Source organism: Tetrahymena thermophila, assembly GCF_000189635.1.
Source record: "Tetrahymena thermophila SB210 genomic scaffold scf_8254527, whole genome shotgun sequence".
NCBI classification, from domain to species: domain Eukaryota; phylum Ciliophora; class Oligohymenophorea; order Hymenostomatida; family Tetrahymenidae; genus Tetrahymena; species Tetrahymena thermophila.
The window spans coordinates 489112-513740 of NW_002476301.1; the positions used below are offsets into that span (position 1 = coordinate 489112).

Here is a 24629-nt window from a genome sequence, read left to right on the forward strand (position 1 = left end):
TTTCTAATAGATGAAATATGAATAAATAAAATTATTTACTTACCTGCAGTGGAATTTAATCTGTTAATAGACTAAATTTGAATTTTAGAATGAGATATTATTTTGCTTTCTACTAAGCAAGCAATAGTAGAGATACTGTTTTAATAGTTAATAGGATAGAGTAGGCTTGAAGTAAAACCAATAAATTTAAATAACAATCTAATTTATAAAAATGATATGCTTAACATTTATTTGCTACTTGGAATATGATTGCACATTGATACACAGCTGTGTGAGCTCTTATGGTTCAAATAAAAGCAGAAAGATATATCAAGGATAAGACGGTTTTAAGTAAGTAGGTAGACCAAACATCATTCTTGTATCATAATAGTGCGATATTGGTCTCTGATATGAATATCCTTCATTGAAATATAAACATTAGTGCGATTAATAGAGTTGCTTACGATATTTATTGTGACGCAATATTTCTCTCTATAAATAAAGTGATGATCTTATTAATTTTAAAATAAAAAAATTAATAAAAAAATTATCAATATCTCAAAACTACCTCTTAGGTAAAACACAAAAACCAAACACACTCTCTTTGCATTAAAATGACTGACTTCAGAAAGGAATTAGCTGAAACAGCTTCCAAGTTAGCTACTCCTGGAAAGGGTATTTTGGCTGCTGATGAATCCACTGGTACCATTGGCAAGAAGTTCGCTTCCATCAACGTTGAAAACACCGAAGAAAACAGAAGAGCTTACAGAGAATTGCTTTTCACCACTGAACACTTAGAAAACTACATTTCTGGTGTTATCCTCTACTCAGAAACTGCTAAGCAATCTGCTAAGTGTGGAACCAAGTTCATTGAACTCCTCAAGAAGAAGGGTATCGTCTCTGGTATCAAGGTTGACCAAGGTTTGAAGGTTCTCCCTGGCACCAACGACGAAACTGCTACCATGGGTTTGGACACTCTTGATGCTATGGCCAAGGAATACTATGGTCTTGGTTGCAGATTCGCTAAGTGGAGAGCTGTTCTCAAGATTTCCACCACCGATGGTTGCCCCTCTGAATAAGCTATCTAAGAAAATGCTTGGGGTTTGGCTAGATACGGTACTATTTGCCAAGCTAACGGTTTGGTTCCCATTATTGAACCTGAAATCTTGATTGATGGTCCCCACTCCATTGAAGTCTCACAAAAGGTCACTGAAAGAGTCTTAGCTTCCGTCGTCAAGGCTCTCTAAGAAAACAACATCTTCTGGGAAGGTTGCCTCCTTAAGCCTAACATGGTTACCCCTGGCTCTACCAGTGGTGTTAAGGCTACTGCCTCTGAAATTGCCATCCGTACCGTTACTGCTCTTTCCAGAACTATTCCTCCTGCTTTGGTTGGTGTTTTCGTAAGAAATTATAGAATTAACTTTAAAATTCCTATTCTTATAAACAATTTTTTTTTATTTGAAGTGTCATTTAGAAATAAGTAGTTAAGTTTTATCCTTATATCGTTTAATAAAATTTTTAATTATGCCCATTCAAAAAGGCAGGCAAACAAACAAACAAAAAAACAAATAAAAAATTTTTTTATGAATTATGATCTGAAAATTTTTTGAAATGAAGATTATAAATAAATCAATAGGATTTAAAAAAACAAATTAATAAGAAGAAAAAAATACATAGATAGGTATCTTTTTTGGTTCTGTCAAGATATTAAAAAACTTAATAGAATTTAAAAGTTTAAGATTCCCCTTAGCAAAAAAGAGGATAATATAGCTAAATCACACTGATATTTATTAATTTATTAGCAAAGTTAAACAAATTATATTATTGATAATATCTCAAAAATTAATAAGCTTCAAACTTATTTTTTTGACCTTCAATAAAAAAAATCAAATCAAATTAAAATTCTATAAAACACTGATTAATTTTATTTAAAATAAATAGTTCTTATCTGGTGGTCAATCTGAAGAAGAAGCTTCCGTCAACTTGAATGCCATGAACAGACTTGAAGGTATTAGAAGACCTTGGTTCCTTTCCTTCTCTTACGGTAGAGCTCTCTAAAACACCGCAGTCAAGACCTGGGCTGGTAAGGCTGAAAACCTTGCTGCTGCTCAAGCTGCCCTCTTAGTTAGAGCTAAGGCCAACGGTGAAGCTCAATTGGGCAAGTACTAAGGTACTGATGACCAATCTGCCAAGGAATCCTTATTCGTTGACAACTATAAATATTGAAATATCTTATAATTATTTTCCCATTTTAAAAAACAATAATAAACTATTCATTAATCAAAAAAAGTATGTTTTATTTCTCAAAAAGCTTTATATTGTATTGAACCTTATTAACTTTTAGAGAAATCATGTCATCTTCCAAAATTTATTTATTTATTAATTTATTTATTTATGATGATGTCTTATAAGAATTTATTTATTTATTTAACTATTTTTTTTTTAGTAAAGATCTTTAGACTTTAAAATTAATTAGTGAAAATAAAAAATCTAGCTGGCTTTTAGCTTGTTAATTAGTTAGAATAATCTTTTTGTTGAAAAACGAATTTAATTGCTATCATAAAAATTTTATTTTACTTCTAGAATCTTCAAATTCATTTATTTTTGATAGAATTAATTTCAAAATAATACAAAAAGGGACTTAACTATGTAAAAATAAGTGAAAATACCTATTAAATTAATGTTTCTCCATGGTTTGGAGGGTGAAATGCTCAAATTAAAACAAAAATATCTTGAAAAAAACTTTGAAAAATGTGTTACTCCTTACATGAAAATCTCAAGATGGAATATACTTTAATAAAATAGTTTTCCAAGAGTATTAATTAGAAATAAGTTTAATCTATAGAATGCAGGATATGAATGTATTTAAAATTGTATGAATATTTAAATAAATGGCTTAAATGAGAGTAATCCTGATGCTTTAGTAGGTATAAGCTGGGGTGGAGGTATAGGTTTACTTCTTTTATCACAAGGATATTGGTAAGGGCCAACTGTTTTGATGGCTCCTGCTATAACTCGTTTTCTTGATGTTGTGGGAGAACGAGATTATAAGATATAAGATATATTTGATAAAATAAATAAATAAAACTTAGGTCGAAAGCTTCTTATTGTGCATGGAGACAAAGATTTTACTATACCTTACACAAAATCAGTAGAAATCGTGAATAAAATTTAAGGTTCACAGCTATTAACTATTCCAAATGGAAGTCATTATTTAAATAATATACACTCACCTCCAATAGAATTAAAATAAATAATTTATGACCACTATATAAAATGTAAAACACAAGAAAATATTTAAAATCAATGAAATTTAAATATATTCTGTCAAAAAAATTCTAAATGAAAAATAATATCTATTTTAATGTAAAAATATTCATTAAAAAAGAAAAATAAATATATTTTTTGTTTTTTTCAACAACAAATAATGCTTCAACTAACTTAATAATAAACCAAACAGGGTCTAAATTGACAAAGCAATAATTATGTTGATAATTATTAAGTAATTTTAAAAATAACATTTAATGAACATAGAATAACAAAAATAATAATAATAAATATTTTGAATTTAATAAGATTTAATTTTACTGAATTGTTTTTGCATACATTTATAGAGCTTTATTTAATTAAAAATTAAAACTTTTTTCAATTATTTGAAATAAAAAATAAAAGTACAATTTAAAAAAAATTAAAAAATATTGATTGTAATATCAACAAATAAATCTTATTAATTTTTATAAAAATTTAAATTGTAGCTCGTATCTTGCTAAGATAAAAATACTACAGAAAGGAATTTACAAATTATAATAAATCTACAATCTTACTATTCTCTTTTAATTTATAAATATATAATATATATCAATTTCAAGCAGAATCTTCAGCTTCAATCATAGCTTCAGCTTGAACTTGGGCAGAGTCCTATTTTTAAATAAATATTTAATTAACATATGATTTTTATTTTTATTATCCTAAATATATGAATTAGAGTTTTTTTTTAATCTGAAAAAATTGTAGATTATTACTCTAATATCGTTTGGAACATGGCAATGAACATAGTTATTCTTTTCAGTGATCCAACTTACTTCATATTGATAAATACCTTCATTGGCTTCTTTACGTGCCTTATTTAAACTAATTTTATAATATTTAATTTTTATAATTACTCTTTTCTTTTTAAATATTTATTATTTATTTTACGCTAATATAACATAGGGAAGGGCTTCTTCACAAGTTAAATCTCTAAAATTTCTTCTACCGAAATGGGCCATAACTTCTTGTTTACCTTATCCTTAAGCACAAGCATAATAACCCTTTGTTTTATTTTAATAGATAAATAACTCTAGATTTATAAAAAATATTATTTTTTTTTTACTAAGCAGTAACCAGCGTTATCAGATTGATGTAATTGAAGACCATCAATAGGATCATATGATGAAATAATAACAGAGCAACCAAAAGGTCTGTAGGCTCCGTATAAAGTGTGAGCATGAAGATATTATCCTGTTCTTTCAGACAAAATCTGTTTTCATAAGAAATTATTATTAGAATTTATATTTATATGAAAAAGCTTTCGATATATTATAATAAGCTATTTAAACAAAGCTTTTCAAGCTTTAATTTCAATTTAAAAAGTTATTTACTCTTCCTGAAATTGGCATAGAAAAATATTTTTCGTATTCCTAAGCTTCTTTTCTAGCTCTATGGACTACATTTCTACCATCTGGAATTCTACCACCAACAATCTTATATTATTTAAAATATAAAAAGTAAATAAAAAGATAATCCAAAGTATGGAATTTCTAAGTTGATAATCAGATCAATTTCATCAACAAATTTTATCTAAAATAAGTTGATTAAATGATTGAATAAAAACAAAAACAGTTTTGCTTTATTTGAATATTGAGTAGTAATCTAAATAATTACCATTCCGATATTTTTTTAAATATTATAAATTCTTCTGTCAGAGTCTTCAACCATAAGTTTAGTTTATAATTTCTTTTCAGCACCTAAAATAACACCATCCTTACATCTTACACCTAAAATAGTTCTTTTTAAATGAAATCATTAGATTTTAAAGAAATAAAATGTTTTAAAAAATATTTTCATCAAATTATTTATTGATTTAGAATGCTCAATTGATATAATAATTGCTATCAAAAATAACTATTTTTATTTTAATAATGATAAAAAATTTAATTACTCGCTATCGCTGACTGCTTTTTGTGCATACTCTACTTACTTAATATAGCCGTCTTGAGTGAAAGTTGTGACTGATAAATCGTTCTAAGTTTTATTTGGTTTATTTTTAAAATATATACATATTAACTATTTAATTTCGTTATTTATGTATGTCTCCTATCATCAAACCAAATTATATTTCTAATGTGTGGCATTAAGGAAATATAATATAAGTATTGAATCAAATAATAAGGAGACATTTAGATAATCTGAGTAGGTAAGTAATTAATTTATTTTACCATTTGCTTGCTTCAGATATGTTAATTTGTATATTTTAGATTGCTATTTTATATTTGCTATGAAAAATAATGGAAATAAGTTCTTTGAATTTTTATTCCTTGTTTATTTTTATTAATTAAAAAGTATATATTATTTAGGAGAATCTTTTTTTAAATTTTTTTTTTATTTAGATTTTAGATTAATAAATAAACAAATAAGAAAGAAGAGGAAGGAAGAAGCAGTATGCTCTCATATAAGATCAGAAAGATTCCAAAACGTGATCATTCATTCATGATTAACTGCAACTAATATCTTATCTCTATTCATAATTTAATTATAAATTTGCAAATTTTGATTCATTTATTCTATCAATATATATATTTTTTCTAATAGTCAATTAATAAATAAATAAATATCTAAATCAAAGCTATAAAAATTAAATATATTTTATTGTAAGTAATTATTTAATCAAAATAAAATTAATTTAAATTAATTAATTAATAAATTCAAATCAAATTTAATTAAATCTCACTGACTAAAATATATTATCTTTTTTTCACATCCAAATTTATTTATTTCATTTTTTAAATCAAAAATTATGCTTTTGATCAAATTTTCCTTTTTTATATACTGAAAATAAATATTTTAAATTATTTTAAAACTTTTATGAATAAAAAAATAATTTTAAACATAAAATTTTTCAAATAAATTTTTATTTTACTCATTTTAAAATATATTTAAGTTTCTACATTTTAGGAATTTTAGTTAATCTAAAATATCTTCTAAATATACACAATGCCTAATTATTAAGCTTTTATTCCAAATTAATTTTACAATAGATATTGACCATGATAATAAACTTGAGAGTTATTTATACAATATAGAAACTGTACTTTTTATTATTTTATGCATATGTTTAGTTTTTTTTTGGTTAATAAAATAAATATTTTTATTAAATTTTTTATTTGGATTTAGAAGATATATTTTTTTGGGATGCTATTTGTTTTTGCATATTAGTAGAGGATGGTCATTAATGTTCGCTTATGTATATGAATTAATCACCAAATAGTAGAATAGCTGTTTAGGGATTATTTTATTTTGATAGCAATATAACTAACAAAGTTTTTTTTGAAAAATTAAAAAAATAACTAATATTTTTATATTGTCCTTAAATTAATAATTTATTATTAAAAAGTAAAACTCTGCAATTTCATTAAAATATTAAACAATTAGAAATAGTAAGAGAATATGTCAGATAGCGAATCAAACGGTAAATATCAATTAATAATTATTTAGCTGAAAATTTACATAATATAGCTCTTACTATTTGTGATGCACAAAATTTAATTTTGCTCCATTTTGAAGAATTTTAAGTTAAAAAAATCAAAAATAATAAATTATCTTTGATACAAGTTTATTTATAATCATTTAACATATTGTTAAAATTATAAAATAAATATTTGCAAATATATGAAATATCTTAATAAAGTTAAGGCTCTAAGTTTGAAAATGTTATGGAAAAAATGTTTTAATTAATTGATTGATTGAATATTTTAAGGTGTTAGTTTATAATTCAATATTTTATTCATAATATAAAAGCATCAAGTGATGATTCAAGGTCACAAGGAGATAATGGCAGTGATTAACAATAAAGAGAAATAGAAGATCAAAATAATTTAAATTAATCTGATGAGAATGAAGATCAAGGTGAATAATATGAAGAGGAGAAATCAGATGAAATGGGAGAGTATGATGAAGGAGAAAATTCTTAGAAAGATGGAAATAACTTAATGGGAGATGATAATGAATATAATGAAGATAAAATTGGGGATGATAATATGACCCGCTATCAAGAACTTGAAGCAAATATTCTATAAATGTATGCCGAAACTGGATAAAAATGGCAAGATCCAGATTTTCCTCCAGATAATTCATCTCTTTTCAAGGATGTAAATAATATACCTGAATGGGGAAAAGACGTTCGTAAAATTACTTGGCTGCGTCCACACGAAATTTCTAAAGAAGCAAAGTTTATTCAAGATAAAGATGGAGATGCAAAGTAGGGTGCATTTGGTGAAAGTTGGTTTATTGGAGCAATTATTATTATAAGCACTCACGGAGATTTACTAGAAAAGCTCTTTGTTGAAACATCTCATTTTGACTCTGCAGGCTTTGTCACATTTTAATTCTTCAAGAATGGTGAGTGGAAATAAGTCATTGTTGATACTCTACTTCCTTATGATCCTGAATCAAAATAAATTCTCTTCACTTACTGTGCTTCTCCCTCTGAATTTTGGATTCCTTTGATGGAGAAAGCCTATTCTAAACTTCATGGATGCTACGAAAAGATATGTGAAGGATCTATCTTAGAAGGTCTTGTTGATCTAACTGGAGGTGTTTCAGAAGGATGGACATTAAACGATCCTGACACATCGAAATTAATTGAATCAAATTAATTTTGGTAAACACTAACAAACTATTTCCACTAAAAATTTTACCTTGGATGTGTTAACTATGTTGAAGGCAAAGGAACAGTATGAAATTTATTTAAACAAATTTTCTTGATTTTAAGTTATACACTCTAAATAAAAATCATAAATTATATTAAAGAAAAATGCAGATACTGGTACTCATGGTATATTAGAAAATCATCATTATGGTATTTGCGATATCAGAGAATTTCCTAGAGAAAATTTAAAATTGATCAGAATAAGAAACCCTTGGGGTACAGATGGTGGCTGGAACGGTCCTTTCTGTGATGATTCTGAAGAATGGGATAAATATAGTATGTTATAAAAAATAAATTTAATATATATTTAAAAGTTATATTCACATTTTAATAGGGGAGCTAAGAGATAAATTAAAGCTTGTCTTTAAGTCCAAAAAATCAGATGGAACATGGTGGATGAGTTTTCACGATGTAATTTTAAAGTTTACCTTGATTTGTTTTTAACAATATTTTAAAATTAAAGTGGTATCTTCACTTCAATAAGCTCTATGTTTGCAAGGTTTTCCCTGAAAATTGGGAAGTCTATTCCATAGAATCAAAGTGGTAAGGAAAAACTTAGGTAATTAGTTCGTTATATTTTCATTATTTTGTACTCATTTAGTAATATGTTTTTTTTTAATAAAGGGTGGTATCTGTCCTCCTAGAATGGAATATGAAGGATAAGAACCTATGCCTGAGTTCCTTTAGTTAGATACAGATGAAAAGTGGTTTAACAATCCTTAGTTCAGGTAAATTTTTGAAATAAATACTTTTTCTTAAAAAATAATTTAATTCTTAATTTTAAAATATTTTTATTTAGATTAAAAGTTTAAAAAGAGACAAAGTTATATATTAGTTTGATGTTAGAGGATGAAAAACTGAGCAAACATTCATATGTTTAATGTAATTTTATCGTTATAGCAAATAAGGATAGAAACAATAGAGTTTGGGAAAGACCTTAGGATAATGATATCATAATTGAAGCTAATCCAAACGGAGTTTTACCTGCTTAAAGAGAAATCACCTAGTACGTATCACTTAAAAGATTTGAAGGAAAAAATTATGGAAATTACATAATTGTCCCTAATATGATTACAGATAGTAAAAAAGATGAAAAAAGAACATTTTATTTAAGAATATTTGCATCTGATGCTGTAAAATACATACATATTTTTTTAATTCTAATTATATCAAATATGATTTAACAAATATAAAAAAGGTTTCGGTCAATGAAATGCCTGAAACACTTGAAGTTTCTATGGATGGATAGTGGGGAGATTTTAATTCAGGAGGAAAAAGAAAAATTGAAAATAAAAGTAATGCAAATTGGTGTAGAAATCCTTAATACTTTTTAAATTTAGTTTAGCCAACTAACCTCAAGGTTATAAATTAATTACTTAACAACCAAAGTATTAAATAATAATTTTTTTTAATTGAATAGATAATTTTAAAGAAAGTTGGCCAAATCAGAAGGACAAGAGGTTTGAAAATCGGTATGACTATTTGTAGATTTGAAGTTGCTGAAAAGCAAAATACCTAAGGAAAGGGTAAAAAAGAAATCCAAACTTAGTCTAAAGGAAAATAAGCTGGTTCAAGTAATTGATTATTTAAAAACTGCTTATGATATTATAATACTTGTTTAGTAAACTCTTTTAAATTTTTTTTATTAAATCAGATTTAGCCCGTTTGTTAACTTAAACATAGCAACAATTAGAGCCACCAATTATGGAAAACATAGAAAGAAAGCTTTTTATAGGTTATGCTGAAAAATTTAAAGAGTCTACATACATTAGTGACGAAGTCTGTGCTTTATATTTTAAATGGAATCCTACTGAAGGTATATTTATATAATTTACTACAAATAAAAAGTTTAAATCAGAAAATAAATTTAAAATTTTTTTAATTAATTTGCTTTATTTAATTTGGCTACTTCGTGCATTTTAATTTTTTTGAAAAAATAAAAATCTAGGTCCTTTTATAATAATTCCATCGATGGATCAAGAGGACAAAAACGCTAATTATAAGCTTACTATTTACTCAAATAATCCTGTATAACTTTAAAGATTGGATGAAAATAAAAATTGTGTATTGATTGGTAAATGGGAGCAAGATATATCAGATGGAGGCTGCCATTTATATGATGATCCATTTGAAAAAGATATGACAAAAAAAACTTGGACATAAAATCCTAAATTTTTGCTTAACTTTAAAGAAAATAAACCCACATCGTTTAAAGTAACATTAGCTATTGCTGAGAAAAATTGGAAAGCCAAGACAAAGGTAAAATATTAAACTATTATTTTTATGTAACTTAAAAGTTTTATATTCTTACTATTATATAAATTTGTGTTTTTTTTACTTAACTAAATTTTGTTTTTATTTAAAATTAAAGAATACAGTAGGTGGTATGATTGGTATTTATCTTTTAGAAAAAAGAGAAGGAAAAATTTCTATTGAATAGAGAATAGGTAATATAAACTTTTTGCCTGTTTAGGTTTTAGAAGAAACTTATCACCTATCTGAAATAAGTAAAAATGGCTACTATATTATGCCTAGCACATATTAGTCTAAAATATCTGGTTAATTCATACTTTCTGTTACTTCAGATAGTGAATTTACATTGCAAGCATTAAAATGAGTTTAATTATCCAAAAATTCATTCTTATTTACATATTATTAAATATTGTAGTTATTTTTTATAATAGTTAAAACTTAATTTGCATTTAATATTAATTTATCAAGACAGCTTTATCTGCAAATTTCTTAATTAAAAAATCCGTTTTGAAATTGTTTTTATCATCAATTTGTAAATATTTAAAAAATTTTAGAATACAATATTACTTATCTTTTTTAGAAATCATTTTACTTTAATATTTTGATGATTAATTATTTTTTTCCTTCCATTATTACTTGTAAAATTAAAATAGGGAAGGCATGCATTATAGAAAATTAATTAGTTTAAATAATTATATATTATTGGTGAATTTTTTAAATTGAGTTTAGAATACTATAAAAATAAACAGAAAATTTATCATAAAAAATATTTTATACTTTTTTTAATATTTTTGTTTATGGTATTTTTATTAAAAAAATGTTAGATTAATATAGTTTAATTCCCTATGAGTGATATAAAAAATATTGTATAAAAATAGCGGATGGTTCTTATGGATTATTTTGCAATAAAAAATGAGTCTAGTAAGTTAAAAAATTTAGCTAGCTAGAGAGTTTAAAATAGTATTGCAGTTTTCCTTTAAATTAATTGCATAAGCATTCAGTAATATTGTAAAAAAATTTTATATAAATAAACTTAAAAATCTAATAAATGCAATATTTTTGAAATATTAATCGTGCCTTGAATTTATTTTGTCTAAATTCTAAAAAAAAACAATAAAAATGTATTAAGAAAATAACTGATTCATTTCTGCTTGCACTTTAAGAATTAATAAACGACAAAATATAAATAAAAAAAATAAGTCAATAGGTGAGATTAAATTCAAGTGACTCGAGATGGGATAAGGTGAATAAATTAATAGTTAAACCTTATTGTTATTAAAGAAAAATACAGAGAGATAAGGACTATTGATTGTTTAATAAAAGTTAAATTAGCTGACAATCAATCAAAACTAGAGAGAGTGCAAGAAATATTAAATAGTTATTAACTTAAAAGAGTTATTAAAATAATAAAAACAAAGAGAGAAAGGTAAATTAATAGCAAACAATACATTAAGCTGGAAGAAAAATTGTAGATTGTTGTTAAAATATTGAGAGTTAAAGTCGTTTATGTCTTAAGAAAAACTAAGAGAGGTAGAAATAAATACGCTACAAAATAGTGTTTCTAATATGAACCACGAAAAATAAAATTAGCATGCAGTAGTTGAGCTACCACCTATTAAGGTTAGGCATTTAATTTAATAATAATTTTTATAAATGATATAAGAAGGAATATGGTTTGAGAATAACAAATCGTTTCTTATTGTCAGATAAGTACAATAATAAAAATAGTGGTTTTTTTTTTAGTTACCAAATGAGTTAATTGAAATTAAATTATTTTATTTCTCAGCAATTAATTCCCTATTATTTTAAGCAATGCTAATCACTTTATTATTTAAAATACTCTAGTAGCAATAATAATAATCATAGTAGTAGCAACAATCTGATGAGCAAGTATTTTATTTCTGTTAAAAAATTTTCATTTATTAATTGAATCTTAAATATTTAAAAGGCAGAAGATGAAAAGAATCGCTTACTTAAATAAGACTCAGACAAGAAGAATTAAAGTAATTTTAAAATTTTATTTTTTTTGTTCTTCTATAAAATTCACTAATTTCATTAAAAATATTACTTTTAAAATCGTGAGAATCACTAAAAAAAACCTTTGTTAAAAAACTGATTGATAACAAACAAGAATTAATTTGAAATAATATGTGTTACTTTTGAAAAACAAAAAAATTCTATAAATTGATGTAGCTATTATTGTTTTTAATTATTTTTATGAATATTCATTAGATAGGACATCTATTGACACTAACTCTAAAAATGAAGCTACTGAGGCTTTAACGTAATAATTTATTTAATTTTTACAGATATTACATGTAGCTCAAACTTTTAAAAAATTAATATTAATAACTTTTTATAAAAAATCTTGTTTTTATTGATAAATTTTCATTAATAATTAATTGACCCATTTTAATTTTTAAAGATAATTAAATTTGATAAATATGCATAATTTTAATAGGGAGCTTACAAAAAAAGTGAATCCTAGAATTTCCTAGATAGGTATCGAGGCATAAAAAGAATCTAACAGAAGCGATTCAAACTCAAATTAAGGTGATTCTAAAAATTTATCAATTTTCAAGGATGAGGAAGATGAAGCACATAAGCAGAAAAAATATAAAGTTAAAATATTCAAAATTATTTTGGATAGCAGTATATTTTAAATTATTGTAAATGTCTTTACTGTGTACTCTTTATTTGCTGATGATATAAGAGTCATGACAACAAGGAAAGATGCTGATTTGGGTTTTGATATATGTACCATCATTGTCATATGTACTTTTGTTGCTGAAATTATTATGAGTATGGTTGAGAAAGAAGGCTACACTTTCTCATTCTTTTTCTGGTTAGATATTCTTTCGACAGTATCTATGCTTCTTGATATTAATATGCTCAATAATGTAATATTTAATTCTGGATCAGGATAAATTGGAGGTGTCTAAAAAGCAGGTTAAGCTTCAAGAGTTGGTTCAAAGTAATAAATAAACAAATTGATTATTTTTATATTAATAATTTTTATTTAAAATTTATAGAGCTGGTAGAGTTGTCAGGCTTGTTAGGTTAATTCGTATTGTCAAGCTATACAAGGCAGCATAATAATAACATGAAAATAGATTAGCTGAGAAAGCTAATCAAAGCTAAAGTAATTTTAAACTTATGGAAAAAATAAGAAAGAGAAAGATGAAAAAGAAAGTACATCCTGGCCCTATTGATTCCAAAGGAGCTGTAGATTCAAAGGGACAATCTGATTCAAAAGGCCCAAATGAATCAAGTGGCCAATTCAATGATGGTTAAGATGGTAAAATTTATCAAAATAAAATATTAAAAAACTGAATTTTTATATTTAACTAAAGAGGCAAGCAAGTCACAAGTTCAAACCTCAACAACAAAAGACTCATAAATTTAATAATAAAAAGTAAATTAAATTATTTATTAAATATTTGATATATGATATCATGTGATTTCGAATCAATAATGAATGAGTCAATCAAATAAATAAGTAAATCTTGTTATAAAAAATTTTATTTAGGGATTTAATCCTCCAAAAGAATCAAAAGTATCTAGAATTTTGACAGATATAACTACTAAAAGAGTTATCATTTTAGTTTTAGTTCTTGTATTCATCATGCCTTTATTCTCTGTCGATTACTATTTTGATCCACCTTCTCCTATTGATATATCAGTAAAATAAATGAAAATGGTATGCGAGACATAATCTACTATTTTAGATATATAAAACCAAATGTAATATATCATAAATATGTTTAATGTTGTCCCAGCAGTGCTTTCATACTTTTAAACACCCTTCCCTGACTCATACGGTATATAGTTTAAAGATAGCGATTATGATAACTTACGTTTCGATGAGAAATTAGGAGCTGTTTATTCATTCGATCATGATACCTTTCTTTAATATCATTCTGATGCTCCATAAGATATAAAAGATTAGCTCACTTCGAAACTTAAATCAGATGGAGCTTTAAATCTTGTAGGTGTCATGTCTTTGAGATAAACTTAAATCATTTCTTCTGCCTTATCATTTTGTAATACAATTTTTGTTTGCGTAGTTTTAACAGCTGGTGCTATTCTCTTTTCTAAAGATGCTAGTGATTTGGCTCTAGGTCCTATCGAGCGTATGAGAGATAAAGTTATTGCTATAGCTAATGATCCTCTGTCTTCAAAAGATCAAAAGCTTATTAGTGATGAAGAAAATAAAGAACAATATGAAACAGTTATCATAGAAAATGCCATTGTGAAAATAGGAACACTGCTCGCTCTTGGCTTTGGTGAAGCAGGTATTTATTTATTTATTTGTTAATTGAATTTAAGTATTTGAATATATTTATTTTACACATCTAATCAAAATAAATAGGTTCTGAAATTATTGCAATTAATATGGGTAGATAAGGTGATGTTGATCCTATGATTCCTGGTAAAAAGAAGTGCGCTATTTATGGTTTTTGCGATATTAGAAACTTTACTGATGCAACTGAAGTTCTTTAAGTAAAAAGCATTAATTTTTTCTTCTTCTCACAATCCTTAGCTATAATATATTATAAATTCAAATTATAATAAACTTTCATTGACTAAACTGAGAAAATTCATTAAATTTAATAATTATAGGAAGATGTCATGCTCTTTGTGAATAATATTGGTGACATAGTTCATACAATCACTGATAGATTCTTAGGTGCCGCTAATAAGAATATTGGTGATGCTTTCTTACTTGTCTGGAGAATTAATGAATAAAAATATTCCATTAACGATGAAACAAATGAGATTACTTTCTCAGATGAATAATATATATCAATATTAAGTGACTATGCTTGCTTAGCCTTTTTGAGAATACAATCATAAATAAATAGAGTTCCAAAAATTCTTGCCTATCGTCAAGATAAGCGTCTTTAGGATAGAATTGAAAATTACAAAGTCAAAATGGGTTTCGGTCTTCATATAGGTTGGGGTATAGAGGGAGCTATCGGTTCAGAGTTTAAGATAGATGCTTCTTATCTTAGTCCTAACGTCAACATGGCTGCTCGTTTAGAAGCTGCTACTAAATAATATGGTGTTCCTCTTCTCATTTCATCTGATTTATAATCCTACTTCACTCCTGAAATGAAAACTTATACTAGATATATTGACAGAGTTACAGTTAAAGGTTCAATTCGTCCTATTGGTCTCTTTACTGTTGATATGGATGTAGATAGTATGCCTCCAAAAAAAGAAGTAGACCCTAATCTAACTAAACACGATATAGTATTAATTATTTGTTGAGATTTTTATAAAGCTAAAATTTTATTTTCATCATAATTAAAATAGCATAACATGAATCAAATTAAGAAAGAAGAGATGAAAGATATAATGGAACAAGCAATTTCAAACTAAGAACCTTGGAATGCAGATGCTTTCATTCAAGAAACCAAAGATTTATATCTATTATTTGAAACAAGGAATCAATAATTTTAAGATAACTTTGCTTAAGGATTTTAAAAGTATTTAGATGGTCACTGGGATTAATCAAAGAACATATTAAATGCTGGCTTAAAAATGTGTCCAGATGATGGTCCAACTAGAACAATCTTAGAAGTTATGGGAGGTTATGGCTTCCAAGCTCCTTAAGATTGGAAAGGATTTAGAGAACTCACAGAAAAGTGAGCTCTTTCAAGTTTTTTTATTGAAAAATATTAAAATAATTCTATCTATATAAAGTCATCTTTTAAAATCGAAATAAATTCTAAAATCAATCTTTAAGCTCGAGATTTCTACAACTAAAATGTTAAATTAATTAGATTTACTAGCTTTAGAAAGTTCACAAATAAAATTTGAAAAATCTAATATATTCTAAACTTTGTATTACTGTATTACGTATTTATTTGATATATTTTAGATTTATTGTTTTAATCTATAAAATAAAATATTAATACCCATTATCTTCTATCTTTCTTACCTAAATTTAAATTTATCATTTAAATATTTTTTATTTATTTATTTAAATCAATAAATAAACTTTCTACAATTTTTTCTGTAACTTAAGATTTTATAATGATTAAATTTCTTAAGTTATATATGATCTTAATTTATAATATTTATTACCATAAATCCTCATTAATTCTCACCAACTCCTCCATAATTTTAAGTATAAAATGGTGTCTAAATTTCGGAAAAATGTTGAAAGTTTAAAGGGGTGAGAATTAATGAGGACTTACTGTATATTGGTTTTTTTATATTAATTGATTAAAAAATATGATTAAATTATACATCAATTTCAAAATAAATCTAAAAATTTGATTATTTATTTTTGAGTTACTTCCATTCTTCAAATTCTTTGTTAAATAATTAAATAATATATTTTACTTAAATCATATTTTTAAAAGTAACAAATTTTTTAGATTAAAATTTTAATGTATTTAATTTATTTACATATACACTGAAGACTTTTTCTGAATATTTTTATCTTTTATATTTGATTTTTAAATGGTATTATATGCTTAATTGCATTTAAAAATTTAGAAATTAAGATTTGAAATTACATAATTGTATTGTTTATTCAACTCTTAGCAAATAATTAGAAATTACTTTATATCTATTCAATTTAATTAAAATTGAATAAATATTTAAATATTTTCATTATATTTTGAGATTTAAAAAATGTATTATCAACTTTTACATCTATTTATTTATAATAAATAAATCTAAATATTTTGCTTCTTTAAGGTTTAAACAAAATAAAAATAAAAGAAATTAACTTTATTTTTATTAATTAATAAGTTTTTTGTTTAATACAATGATATAAAGCTTATTTATTCTAATTTTTAATATTAAACTTGATAGTTTTACATTTTTTTTAAATTTTAATTCTTTTACATTAATCTCAATATTTTTATGAAAAAGTCTAAATTTAAATTCCATAATTAATTTTTTTACGTTTTTTTAATAATATTAATAGCAAATAAAATTATTTTATCAATAGTAATTTGAAAAGAATATATTTTTTTAATGATTGATCTATGGTGATTTTAATTTAAAAGGTTATCGATTATATTTTAAAATTAATTTTGTTTATAAGTTTACTTGGGTTGGGTAAATAAAAGATAATTAGTTTATTTTATTAATATAATTTTAAAATAATTAAATTATTTTGTAGAAAATTTTATTTTAAACATTAGATTTTGTACAATAAAACATAAAAAGGTGCAAATATACTGAAGATTAAATAAACTACTCAAAAGGAAATGAGATAATCTAAAGAAGATAAATGAATGCTTGCTTTCAAAGCTTAAAAGTTAGATAGTATATATAATATAATTAAGATGAATTGAAAATAAAAGTAGAAAGGAGAAGATATATAAGAAATAATCTTCATGAAAGTCTTCCAAAATATAAGGGAAAGAGATAGCAATATATTGCCATGCATGCTTGTAAATTGCATAAATGAATTTAGTAATATTAAAGATAAATGAGTTGAATAAGGGATATATAATGAATGAAAGTGATCAATCTAAAAGCACAAAAAATAAAAGAGAAATGGTATGAATGAATCACATACATAATTAACAAGGGAGAAAGATTTGGTATTACTTTGAGTGGATAAATTAATAAACACTTAATAGATAGAAAAAAAGAAATCAAATTAAAAAAAAGAAAAAAAACTAAATATATTTAGCACCTCAAATATCAATAAAAATGTCTTAATTAGTTTGGGAAATCGTCAAGAACAACAACGCTTTCTTAGTTAAGAACAACGGTGTTGCTTTCACCACTGACCCCTTCTCTGTCACTGGTAGAAACACTCAAGTCGGTCTTGGTAAGCAGAATTTGCATTTTTTTCATCTTACTTTTCTAATTAGATGCGATTAGTTATCTTTCTTCCAATGAGCGGACATGCATTTTAACTAACTAAAATTCTTTTTCACAACACTCCTAATAAATAAACAAAGAATAAATGCAATTGATCAAAAATTGCATTACATTTTAAGCGTTTAGAAAGATGTCATTAAAATAAACTCAATATAGGTATTTTAAGGCTAACTATAAAGGTTTATCAAAAGACAATATATTATTTTTTAGTGAGAGTAATTCATTTTTTCCGAAGGAATAAAATATGATTGAGTGTATTGAAATGCGTTCGTAGTTTTATATTTGGATAGAATATATAATCAATATTGATTAGAGAGACAAAAAAATTAATTTTCAAAATTCCTAATACAATTTTTCAAATAAAAAAGGTTTCACCCACAGACACGGTGTCGCCTTGAAGGGTGGTGCCAAGCAAGCTATTGCTACTTCCCTCAGAAAGAACCAATCTCACAAGGTCAAGAAGACTGGTACCATTGAAGCTGAAACTCTTACCGTTAAGGGTGGTGTTTAAAGAGTTGCTAAGGTAAAAAATAATTGCATATTAGATAAAGTTTTGATAAGGAAGTAAACTTATGAAAGATGAAAATAAAACAAAGAAAGAAACAAACAAATTAACATATTTTTTGGCCTAAAAGTTGAAAATATGAAAATTGTAAAAATAATTATGGAAGAGTGAGAAAATCTTGAAGAGAAATACTAATAACATTAAATAAAAAATATCAAAGAATTATTTGGAAGATAGCAGCAATATTTATTTTTTTAGATCATCTATAGTAAAAAACTAAAAGAATTATGAAACAAAAATAAAATTAACTCTTTTAAGTAAAAATTTTGATAATAAGAAATCAATTAGCTGTATGTAATATGAATATTAATTAAACTAAATGGAAAGTAGTTAGAACGGATTAAACACTCACCCATGCTAAAAAATGAATTAGAATTTATTCCTTTAAAAAAACATTTAAGATGTGAAAATTCAGCTCCATAAATTAAAATAATAGAAATTTATTTTTTTTTTTTATTATTTGATAAGCTGTTTTTACAACAAAATTTTTATATTTCTATCGGATAAGTTGATATTAAAAATAAATTTATTTTACGAAAAACAAACACGATAGTATTTTTTTTTACTTCCTTATAAATGATAAGAATAACATTTGCAAATAAATCAAAATAAACTAATTTTAACTTAATTTCTTAAATAATAGGTTATTAGAGGTAGATTCCAATCTAAGGGTCTTAAGCAATTCGCTCTTAAGAAGCTCGTTAACTTCCACAGAGCTAATGTCAGAGCTCAAGCTAACCTCAAGGCTGAATCTAAGGCTAAGAAGAACTGATTGAATTAATTTACTTTATAAAATTGATAAATCCATAAGAATTATATTATACAATTTAGGAAAATGTATATATAAATAAGATTCCTGTTCAGTTTATATATATGGTCCTCACTAAATTATTTAAATACCAAAATCAAATACAAAATTCTTCAAACGAACTCTCTATATCAATTTATTAATGTGAATATTTTTTTTTTTTCATCAAGTTAAAATAAATATGTTGTTGTTATCTTTATATATAAATGAATAAAATGTAAAAGAACTACCAAACAAAATTTATGCTCAAGCAAATAATTAATTATTTAAGATAAAAATTTATTCTTAAATGAAGTCAAATAATTTTAGTTTTAAGTTTAGCCTTTTTAAAAAGAAACAAAAAGCATGCAATTTACACAATCACTCACATAAATAATTTAAGTTTTATTTAAATCGCATAAAATTTATCTATTATAAAATATTTTTAAAACCAATTTTAAGTTTTAATTAAAAAATTTAAATGTTAATTATTGCAACTCTTTGTGTATTTTTATTTATTTAATACACTTTTTGCTTAAAAGTGCACAAAATTATGCAAATTAAATAAAAAATTTGAAGTTTATTGTAGAAATAAATAAATAATGGAAACAGAAGATTATTTACTTTAAATTTTATAAACAATAAACATGAAGATTGTATGATTTGATTTGTAGTATAATTTAGAATTTTATTGAATAAAATATTTTATGTATAAATTTGCTTTCCAAATTAAACAAAAATTAGACAGACAGACATTAAAGAGAGATCAAGCATCTTCCCTTTCCCATTTACTAACTACAGCGAGAAGATTTTCCATCTTTTCTCTTTCGTAATCCTCTATTTTTACATTTTTAAATTCTTCCATTGCTTTTTTATCTTCAGTTTATTTAATTTCAGGTCCACCTAAATTAAAAAAATTTTTAAATTGCTACATTTAATATAATAAAGCTAAATACTTTTGCAAAGATTAGGGGAGAGCTTGACAAGAGTAACACCACCGTGAGAATCACCAACTAACAAGATAGGATCTTTATAATTGAAAGACAAGTTAGTTAACTTAGGTTATTTAACAATCTTTTGTTCTGCCAATTTATTGAGTTTATCTACGTTCAAATCATAAACTTGAACTTTGTCCATAGTAGCACATGCAAAGACTGTATTTATTATTATTATTAATAAGCAAATTATATTTTTATGATTTATTTTTGAATTATTTACCAGTTGATGAGTAAGGAGCCCAGACAGCATCGACTACCATCATAGATAAATCAAAACAAATAATCTATGAAGTGTATTTACTATCCCAAATTCTTACAGTCCAATCAGCAGAAGCTATTTTAGATTAAAAAATAGTTTAATTTTCACTCTTAACAATTCTTATTTGTTTTTATTTTATTTTTTGATGTGAAATAAATAGTAAATAATATTACCAGAAATGAAAGTTCTAGGATGGAAGTTATTCCACTTAACTTTGTAGACGGCAAGAAGATGGCCGTTGTAGGTTTCTTAATACTAGCCAGAGTAAGCACGAGAACACTTATGAATTTTACCTTCTTCTGTACCTACAAGGAAGATATGAGGTTCAAATTTATTGAAATCAAAGCAGAGACCACAAGCTAAACCGATTAAAGTTGATTCCTCTTCATTCTTACCTACAAGACGAAGTAAAATAACTTCTTCAGGTTCTAACTTATTTTTCATAAGAATCCAATTCATGACTCTACCATCACTAGAAATGGAATAAAAATTATAATTTTTGGAAGTATCTGGATTCCATTTAACTTGCCAGACAGGATCTGTGTGCTTTTAATTACGTACAGTTGATTAATAAATAGGTTTCTTGTGTTTGTTACGGATATCGTAAACTAACACAGTACCATCATACAAACCGACAGCAAGAAGGGCAGCACTTTTAGGATGGAAATCTAAACACATAACACCAGCTTCACAGTTGAAGGCATATTCTGGATGTGTGGTGTTTTTTAAAGAATATAAGCAAATTAAACCCATACGCTATTTAGTAAAGTCATAACTACCCAAACTAACTGCGAATAAATCTGGATATAATGGGTTCCAACAAATACTAGTAACATTTTTCTTTCTTTGCTTTTCATTACTAAATCTCCAAATAGGTAATAAATGACCTTTTTTATATTATTTTTAAATTAAAATCTTAGTTTTTTCTTAATTCATTTTTTAAAAGTATATATTACCTTCATTTTTACCAGCTTCTAGGTTGTCGCCTTAACTCCAATAATAACGATAATCATGATACTTATCTTCCTAATCGTTTTATACAACCATACGTTCCATAATTTTGCAACATCTTTTGAACGAAGTTGAGTACATAGATCTAATTTTAAATAAAACAAAAATAATTATATAAATCAAAGTTATACTAAATAATAATTATTTACTAATCTTGCTTCTTATCCTAATCAACCTCTTTCTTCTTTTTATTTTCAATTTGATGGTCCTATTTGATTACATAAATATAAAATTTGTATTTAATATAATTGTAAAATCCTTATTGAAATTATTATAATATTTTTAATGCTATGTAATGGAAATATAATCAAATTTAATATGTATGAGTTTTTATTTTCTAAAAAATAATTTTATTTTTGATACAAATTTTCCTTAAAAAATGTTAATATTTTGAAATTTTAAATATTTTTAATGATAATAATATCAGTTTATCCAATTTAATTATAAACTACTAAGTAATATTAGTTGAAAAATTTAAGAAACTTTAAATAAATGTAACTTTTTTGTTTTAAATCTTTTAAAATTTTTATTTTTTTTAGTTTTTTAAAATCAATTTTGAAAAATAAAAAGATTTGCTTGCATTCTTCTAATAAATTGAATTGTAACTTCTAATTTTGATTTTATATAGCTTAATTGCTTGATCATTTGCTCAATCACTTGCTTTGCAACGGAAGGTAAAATCTTCGTTGCAAAGATATTAAAATTTGATTGAGCTTACTTCAAAAGCAAAATATATGCCTATTTTAGAATAAGTTATTTTACCTTCATAATTTCTGCATAATAAGCATCAAAAATTTCCCATTGAGTAATATTGCCACAGATTGTATCAGATGGTGGAGGTTCGGTAGAAACTCCACGCTCTCTTATTGAAGGATTAATTGTTTAACATTCACGTGTATTGTAATTAAATTTGTTTCTTAGAGTTTATTTAATTGCTTCTTCATCATGGTTTGCACCAGGTTCTTCACTTTCTTATTTACGCATTGCTTCCTTGATCAAAGCTTTCTTTGTATCACGAATTTCTTCTTAAGTTTTGTATTCATTTGATTCCTTCCAAATATAATCACCATCCATAGAAAAATGAACAATCATTTAATCGACTAACTCATCAGTCTTAAATTTACGAGTATAATAGTCATAAACAGTGATATTTTTAGGAGCTTGAGGGTTCTTTGGCTCTAACATTTTTGAAGGCATATCTTCATTTAATTCTTGGGCAGTTAATTGTTCGTATTGGTTCTTCATTCCCTTTAGTTCATTAAATAAATAATTTAGTTAAATTAATAACTAAACTGTAGTATCTTCGTTTAAATATCCTCAATATTTAATGCCTTTCCCTAGCATTTTTTTATTTATTTTACACTAGCTCAATTCTAAATTTTGCTAGACAAAAATAGAATATTTAAAATATTTTTGTTTAAATTAGAGTATTATTTGTTTTGTTTGTTGAGGACATCTAATTTACGAGTGAATTTAATATATTATATACCTCTCTTTGTTGATCGATTTCCTCATCTTCCATACCTTAGTCATTCATATTATTTTGAGTGTTAGAATCCTTTCTACGGATTTAAGCTCTGCCTGCTCTACTAATAGGCATAACAGTCTTACGGCTGGCTACAACTTTTGTTTATTTTGGAGGCATCTCTATATATCTATTTGTATTTATTTTACAATATTTATTTAATTTAATTAACAAATTATACTTTTTTGTTATTATTATATTGATTGGACAATTATCTTAAAAGTAGTTTCTTTTTTTTTTTGATTTTGATTTAATTAAAATAAATAAACATCAAACAAAATAAATAAAAAAAATTAAACCAAGAAAGAAAGATAAATAGATAGATAGAGAGCTTGTGGAGCTAATATGGATTAATTGAAATGAAATCTAAGAATTATTTCAAGTTTTTTATTTTATTTATTTTGAATAATAATTCAAAATGAATAGATTGATTTGCTCATAATAAATTAATTATTATTTAAATTTTCAATTATCTCATTTGTTTTTCAAAAAAATTTTTTCTATTTTTATAAATATTTTAAATACTAACTTATCATTATGCCATAAAAATATATATTTTTTAAGTCATGCTATATTTACTTTCTGTTTTAAGATTAAAACTTAGTTAAGATTTAAACATATCAACAATATTAAAACGATTTTTTAAATTGAATTTCAAGAAATTTTTAAACCGTAATAAACTTATCAAATATCTTTCAATTAAATTTTAGTCATAAATTGTTATTTTATAAAACCTAAAATCCAAAATAAGTCACTAATCTACAAAATTCTAGGAAATAAATTACTATTTTGAATAATGATAAATATCTTATTATTGTTTTTTTATTGATTGATATTTTATTATTGTGATTTAATTTAATAAATGTGATTAATATGAAGATTGTGATCTAATTTGATAAATATCTTATTATAACGATTTAATTGATTAATATAAAGATTTGCGATTTAATTTGATAAATATTTTATTATTGTGATTTATTGATTATTGTGATTAATATAAAGTTTGTGATTTAATTTAATAAATACGATTAATATATAGATTGTGATTTAATTAAATAAATGCGATTAATATGAAGATTAATTATGATTTAATTTGATAAATATTTTATTTTTTTATTGATCAGTATTTTATTAGTGTGATTCATTGATTGTTGTGATTAATGTAAAAATTATGACTTAATTTGATAAATATTTTGCAAATGTTGTTTAATTTGATAAATATCTTATTATTGATATTTAATTGATTGATATTTTATTATTATGATTTAATTTATATATAATACTTATTAATTAGAATAGATATTGCATTTAACAATAGTTTTGATTAGGACAAATAATGCTTTTAATGGTATTTAGAATTAGTGTAAATATTGCATTTATCATTAGTTTTTAGTTAGTACAAATTATACATTAATGATTGTTTTTTATT

General features: G+C 24.4%; 7 protein-coding genes across 7 annotated transcripts; 5 read left to right on the forward strand and 2 right to left on the reverse strand. All coding sequences in view use genetic code 6, as the record gives it.

The window, feature by feature from the left end:
* Positions 1 to 593: 593 nt before the first annotated feature.
* Positions 594 to 2205, forward strand: TTHERM_00487090 (fructose-bisphosphate aldolase; the record flags this gene model as incomplete). The annotated part of the gene is made up of 2 exons (XM_001032921.3): positions 594 to 1379; positions 1921 to 2205. The coding sequence occupies 2 exons, from the start codon at positions 594 to 596 to the stop codon at positions 2203 to 2205; spliced, it is 1071 nt and encodes a 356-aa protein (XP_001032921.1).
* A 421-nt stretch (positions 2206 to 2626) lies between these two features.
* Positions 2627 to 3289, forward strand: TTHERM_00487100 (alpha/beta superfamily hydrolase; the record flags this gene model as incomplete). Its single annotated transcript, XM_001032922.2, has 1 exon — positions 2627 to 3289. One exon carries the CDS (start codon positions 2627 to 2629, stop codon positions 3287 to 3289), a length of 663 nt encoding a protein of 220 aa, XP_001032922.2.
* Positions 3290 to 3843: 554 nt separating this feature from the next.
* On the reverse strand, positions 3844 to 5459 carry TTHERM_00487110 (proteasome subunit alpha type protein; the record flags this gene model as incomplete). The annotated part of the gene is made up of 8 exons (XM_001032923.3): positions 3844 to 3897; positions 4002 to 4110; positions 4177 to 4289; positions 4352 to 4498; positions 4620 to 4721; positions 4903 to 5026; positions 5180 to 5262; positions 5457 to 5459. The coding sequence occupies 8 exons, from the start codon at positions 5457 to 5459 to the stop codon at positions 3844 to 3846; spliced, it is 735 nt and encodes a 244-aa protein (XP_001032923.2).
* A 1225-nt stretch (positions 5460 to 6684) lies between these two features.
* Positions 6685 to 10562, forward strand: TTHERM_000487129 (calpain family cysteine protease; the record flags this gene model as incomplete). The annotated part of the gene is made up of 12 exons (XM_012799071.1): positions 6685 to 6706; positions 7036 to 7970; positions 8047 to 8221; positions 8280 to 8356; positions 8409 to 8504; positions 8570 to 8673; positions 8745 to 9078; positions 9144 to 9305; positions 9366 to 9519; positions 9600 to 9761; positions 9894 to 10204; positions 10317 to 10562. The coding sequence occupies 12 exons, from the start codon at positions 6685 to 6687 to the stop codon at positions 10560 to 10562; spliced, it is 2778 nt and encodes a 925-aa protein (XP_012654525.1).
* Positions 10563 to 11704: 1142 nt separating this feature from the next.
* On the forward strand, positions 11705 to 15853 carry TTHERM_00487130 (adenylate/guanylate cyclase domain protein; the record flags this gene model as incomplete). The annotated part of the gene is made up of 11 exons (XM_001032925.3): positions 11705 to 11818; positions 12044 to 12088; positions 12147 to 12201; positions 12431 to 12482; positions 12660 to 13172; positions 13231 to 13496; positions 13552 to 13613; positions 13728 to 14493; positions 14571 to 14701; positions 14822 to 15454; positions 15518 to 15853. The coding sequence occupies 11 exons, from the start codon at positions 11705 to 11707 to the stop codon at positions 15851 to 15853; spliced, it is 2973 nt and encodes a 990-aa protein (XP_001032925.2).
* A 1878-nt stretch (positions 15854 to 17731) lies between these two features.
* TTHERM_00487140 (60S ribosomal protein L28) lies at positions 17732 to 19392 on the forward strand (the record flags this gene model as incomplete). Its single annotated transcript, XM_001032926.2, has 3 exons — positions 17732 to 18002; positions 18424 to 18578; positions 19264 to 19392. 3 exons carry the CDS (start codon positions 17732 to 17734, stop codon positions 19390 to 19392), a joined length of 555 nt encoding a protein of 184 aa, XP_001032926.2.
* Positions 19393 to 20173: 781 nt separating this feature from the next.
* TTHERM_00487150 (dynein intermediate chain 2) lies at positions 20174 to 23320 on the reverse strand (the record flags this gene model as incomplete). The annotated part of the gene is made up of 8 exons (XM_001032927.2): positions 20174 to 20310; positions 20364 to 20561; positions 20626 to 20739; positions 20838 to 21551; positions 21621 to 21760; positions 21825 to 21883; positions 22438 to 22923; positions 23165 to 23320. The coding sequence occupies 8 exons, from the start codon at positions 23318 to 23320 to the stop codon at positions 20174 to 20176; spliced, it is 2004 nt and encodes a 667-aa protein (XP_001032927.2).
* Positions 23321 to 24629: the final 1309 nt, after the last annotated feature.